The following is a 5,629-nucleotide window of genomic DNA, read 5'->3' as shown; positions in this document are numbered from 1 at the left end:
CAACCCGATCCAATACGATCGGGTTGATTGACACCCCCTGCTGGCGGCCGATTGGCCGCGAATCTGCATGGGGCAGCGTTGCACCAGCAGTTCACTAGAATTGCTAGTGTAATGATAAATGCAGAGAGCGTATGCTGTCTACATTTATTGATGTGCGGTGGACATGATCCGCAATATTGGATCATGTTCGCTAGCAGAATAATAAATAGGCCTCATTGTATACATATATACAATATACCCACAACCCCCAGCTACTATAGGTTACCCCTCTAACCATTTGTTAATTTGTCCATTTGTTCAATCTCAGAATGGTTATTTTTTAAACAAATGTAATGACAACATTAAAATTTGTTGTTGTTTTTTTTTTAAATTAGTTTCATAACGTTTGTTTTCTGTATAAACTCCATTTGCTTCAATATATTATTATTATTATTATTATTATACTTTATTTATAAAGCGCCAATATATTCCTCAGCGCTGTCCATGGGTACAATTCATTTAAATAAACTAATGATATAAAATGTGTAAGAAACAAGATAACATTTACAAACACATACAGGATGAATTCAGGGCCCTATTCCCATGGGAACTTACAATCTAGAAGGGTAGGAGGTTGAGAAACAGGAGGTGAGGACTGCAAGAGTGAGAAAGATGATAATGCAGAGTTAGATGAGGGAAATGTTGTTAGGTAAGAGAAATTAATGTATTATTGAGTTGGGTGGTAGGCTTCTCTGAACAGAAAAGTCTTCAGAGAGCATTTAAAAGAAGAAAGCCTAAGCCTGACAGCACAAGGGAGAGTGTTCCAGAGAGTAGGTGCTGCACGAGGGATAGTGTTCCAGAGGGTAGGTGCTGCACGAGGGATAGTGTTGCAGAGGGTAGGTGCTGCACGAGGGATAGTGTTCCAGAGGGTAGGTGCTGCACAAGGGATAATGTTCCAGAGGGTAGGTGCTGCACATGGGATAATGTTCCAGAGGGTAGGTGCTGCATGAGGGAGCGTGTTCTAGAGGGTAGGTGCTGCACGAGGGAGAGTGTTCCAGAGGGTAGGTGCTGCACGAGGGAGAGTGTTCCAGAGGGTAGGTGCTGCACGAGGGATAGTGTTCCAGAGGGTAGGTGCTGCACGAGGGATAATGTTCCAGAGGGTAGGTACTGCACAAGGGATAATGTTCCAGAGGGTAGGTGCTGCACGAGGGAGAGTGTTCCAGAGGGTAGGTGCTGCATGAGGGATAGTGTTCCAGAGGGTAGGTGCTGCACGAGGGATAATGTTCCAGAGGATAGGTGCTGCACAAGGGATAATGTTCCAGAGGGTAGGTGCTGTACGAGGGAGTGTGTTCCAGAGGGTAGGTTCTGCACGAGGGAGAGTGTTCCAGAGGGTATGTGCTGCACAAGGGAGAGTGTTCCAGAGGGTAGGTGCTGCACAAGGGAGAGTGTTCCAGAGGGTAGGTGCTGCACAAGGGATAATGTTCCAGAGGGTAGGTGCTGTACGAGGGAGAGTGTTCCAGAGGGTAGGTGCTGCATGAGGGAGAGTGTTCCAGAGGGTAGGTGCTGCATGAGGGAGAGTGTTCCAGAGGGTAGGTGCTGCACGAGGGAGAGTGTTCCAGAGGGTAGGTGCTGCACAAGGGAGAGTGTTCCAGAGGGTAGTTGCTGCACGACAGAAGTCCTGCAGTCTAGCATGAGAAGAGGTGATAGTCGCAGATGCAAGGAGCAGGTCGTTGTTGGATCTTAGTTGGCAGGCTGAAGTATACTTGTTGATAGGAGAGAATAGGTAGTGGGGAGCAGCATTGGCGAAGGCTTTGTATGTAAGGGTGAGAATTTTGAATTTAATTCTGATGTGAATGGGGAGCCAATGAAGGGACTCTCAGAGAGGTGCAGCAGATACAGAGCGACGGGAAAGGTGGCAGAGTCATTTAGGATGGATTGAAGGGGGGAGGCAGGAAAGAGGAAGGCCAGTAAGTAGGTTATTGCAGTAGTCAAGTCAGGAAATACCAAGGGAGTGGATATACTACTCCAGCCTCTTCACCCAGAAGATCATCTTCTGATAGACCATAATTAGTTCCATTTAGGGTTAGAATTCCCTATTATCTTCAATGCTGTGGTATTCCAGGGGTTTGTGTGTACTGGTTCTGGTTTGGAGACAACAGAGATAGATGACATATTTTACTCAAGAAGGGTTTACACTTGGTAGGAAGTATTTGTAATACTAATAGCAGTGAGCAAGAGCTATAGGCTATTTGCATTCACCTTGGGTTAAGCAAAGTTATAAATAAACAAATTACTTCTAAACGTGTCTCATGCTGTATCAACACTAAGTAATAATCAGCAAATTAATTTGCAAATACAAATAAAACACCACCACAAGCAGTCCCATGCTTTGTGAGTATCTACGTGGGGCTTCTCTGTAGTTTACTGCACAGATTGACAGCAACAGCTAAGAGCGGCTTATTCTACTCACTGTGACATTGACAAGCCAAATAATAGATACTAATTAACAAGGTGGGGTGCAGCCCAGTACTGACTCTCTACAGAATTTACAATGATAAGTTCTGGTAAACAAAACTAAGATATGCAAACTAGATAAAGAGATTTGCATCTCTGTTCTGCTGTTTTATCCTGAAGTGTGATGCTTATGAAATCAAAACATTGCAGACGCCTTTCAGTATCAGAAGGATTTGGATATTGGATAAATCTCTTGGGAAAAAAGAATTTCTAGAAAATGCTGTCTGATTTGCAAATATTCAGTCTGGTTATATTGGGAATCCTCGGCTTAACTGGGAGCATCATGAACTCATCGATTGCAGCTGTTTATTTCAGAGACTTTAGGAAGAGAATTGTCCTGAGAGCATGTGATAAAGTCCTTGTCACTATGAGTGTCACCAACGTCGCCCTCCAGTGCTTGTTAATGAGTGATGGGATTTTAAGTTGTCTGAAATTACAGAAATTACTTCTCAAAAAGCCTTACTTGCTTCACATTTTTATTTTCTACCTACTGATCTCTATAAACTTGTGGAATACAGCTTGGCTCAGTTTTTGTTACTGCGTCAGACTTGTAACCTTCTCAAACCAACTCTTCAATCAACTGAAAATAAAACTCTCCTCTCTTATTCCTATGCTTTTGGTGGGATCAGTAGTGGTATCAGTAGCTGTTAATACTCCATATTTTTTTACTATAGCTTTTCAAAGTCCTCAAAATGTGTCAGATGATTTCACAAATACCATGTATTACAATAGCCTGCCATATAACTTATCTATAGGCTGTATTGGACCCTTTTTTCTCACTTTAATCTGTATAGGATTCAGTGTCACTGTCCTCTTGAGACATATATGGAAAATAAATGTATTTGGAACCCAGTGTGATCGGGGTAAAAAGCTTGTAAAAGCCGCGCAGACAATGGTCCTTCTTATGTTCATTAATAGCACCTTCTACATTATAAATACTGTCTATGCAATACTAAAGGCCTGGGACAGCTGGCAAGAGACAGTTTATTTACTAAACTGTTCATATCCATTAGCACAAGCCATTATCATAATACTGGGAAATCCCAAGTTACTGGCCACCTGGAGAAGAGAAAGACAGCAAACTCAGTAGATGTGGTGTTATTGTCTATAGGGGTACAGGCACCTCCAGTTTATTCATTTAAACTGCTCAATGATAAATAGATAGATAAATAGATATTGTCAGACAGGCAGATAGATAGATAGATAGATAGATAAATAGATAGATAGATAGATATAGTCAGACAGGCAGATAGATAAATAGATAGAACAGACAGACAAACAGATAGATATAGATACATAGATAGATAGATACATTGATAGATAGATAGATATATTCAGACAGGCAGATAGATGGATAGAACAGACAGGCAAATAGATAAATATATATAGTCAGACAGGCAGATAAATAGATAGATAGATATAGTCAGACAGGCAGATAAATAGAAGAGACAGACAAACAGATACTGTAGATACATATAGATAGATAGACAGATAGATAGATAGATAGATAGATAGATGATAGCTAGATAAAATATAGATAGATAGAAGATATATGATAGACAGATAGATATATACTGTAGATAGATAAATAGATAGATGATAGACAGACAGATAGATAGATAGATGATAGACAGATTGAGAGATAGATGGATAGATAAAAAGATAGATAGATAGATAGCTAAATGATAGATTGATAGATAGATTAGATAGATCAGATAGACAGACAGACATATACATATATACATAGATACATAAATAGAGTGTGTATAAATAAATATATATATGTATAGCTATAGATACACACACACACTCGCCGTATTCAGCATTGCACCAGCAGCTCACAAGAGCTAGTGGGGCAACGCCACCCCCTGCAGACTCACGGCCAATAGGCCGCCAGCAGGGGTGTCTGTCCTCCTGCTCAGAGCAGGCGGACAGGTTATGGAGCAGCGGTCTTTGTGACCGCTGCTTCATAACTCCTGTTTCTGGCGAGTCTGCAGGCTCGCCAGAAGCACGGGCATCAAGCTCCATTCAGAGCTTGATACATATGCCCCATAGTGTGTTGCTTGCAGTGGAATTAGCCATTTTCGATTTAATGTGGCTTTTGTCAGATACAAACCTAGGTGACCCTATTTCAGACCATCAGAAAACACTTTTCAATCAAGTTTTTACATTGTATTTGTATCATAATAGTGACCCCTAAGGTTTATCTAGGAAAGCCAATGAGATGGCTGATGAAAGGGTTAATGGGAGGGATATTTATTATCTTTAATAATAAGGAAAATCTATTAGATACCAGAATGGACTATTACATTTGAGTTCATTGTGGTTGAGCTGTGTATTATGTAGTGTGCTATAAGGGATCTTTGTTAATGTAATAGTTACTGAATGTTTTTATATCTGGATAATGTATTTTTAGTGTTTTATTACCATTGAGCTATTTAAGTGTGAGCACGATATGTATGCAAGAACCTGTAATAACCTGACAATCATATGAATGCTCCATTCCTAGTTTAATAAACAGGTTTGATTTCTTCTTTCATTAACATATTAAAATCAAATCTCAGTTATCACACACAAATTATAATATTAGCAATACTTGCTTACAATTGTGCTTGAGTGTTTGGATCTTAGAAAATGTTTAATTACAAAATAAATCTGTGCTGGATAACTTGTGTCCCCCCCACCTTATACTAGCTTGCTGCACTATATTTATTTATTTCCACAGGAGGATATCGTAATTTCACCAAAATACCCTAGAGGTATACCTGTCTTTTCACAAACTACTTTCTAGACACTTGTTCATCACGCACCCTTCACGGACTTATCACCAGGAAGAGTCTGGTTTCTACCTTGCCCCATTCTGGGCAATTCCACAGTTTTTCAGATTTTTTTCACAGTTTTTTCACTGTTTACACCTATTTCACATTTTTTTAATTTTTATTTTTTCCATTTTTCATTTTTCACATTTTTTATATTTCCATATATATTTTTCCACTTTTTCATTTTGTAACATATTTTTACATTTCTGGATATATTGACTGGTTGGATATCATTCGGATCATCACCTACACTTCAACATCTTCACTAACCCATTGGGACATTATATTATTATTTTGGGACTACACTCCATATGAAC

The 5,629-nt window shown here is 39.8% G+C and overlaps 1 protein-coding gene across 1 annotated transcript; it reads left to right on the top strand.

The window, feature by feature from the left end:
• The first annotated feature begins 2,710 nt into the window (after positions 1–2,710).
• Positions 2,711–3,583, top strand: LOC128642153 (taste receptor type 2 member 40-like). The gene has a single exon (XM_053694832.1). It carries the CDS (start codon positions 2,711–2,713, stop codon positions 3,581–3,583), a length of 873 nt encoding a protein of 290 aa, XP_053550807.1.
• Positions 3,584–5,629: the final 2,046 nt, after the last annotated feature.

This window comes from Bombina bombina, chromosome 11 (assembly GCF_027579735.1).
Source record: "Bombina bombina isolate aBomBom1 chromosome 11, aBomBom1.pri, whole genome shotgun sequence".
Taxonomy (NCBI): domain Eukaryota; kingdom Metazoa; phylum Chordata; class Amphibia; order Anura; family Bombinatoridae; genus Bombina; species Bombina bombina.
Note: the sequence above shows the minus strand (reverse complement) of the source record. Positions and strands in the feature narration are given on the sequence as shown.

Coding starts and splice junctions, on each gene's coding strand:
- LOC128642153 (XM_053694832.1), top strand. CDS start 2,711: ATGCTGTCTGATTTGCAAATATTCAGTCTGGTTATATTGGGAATCCTC.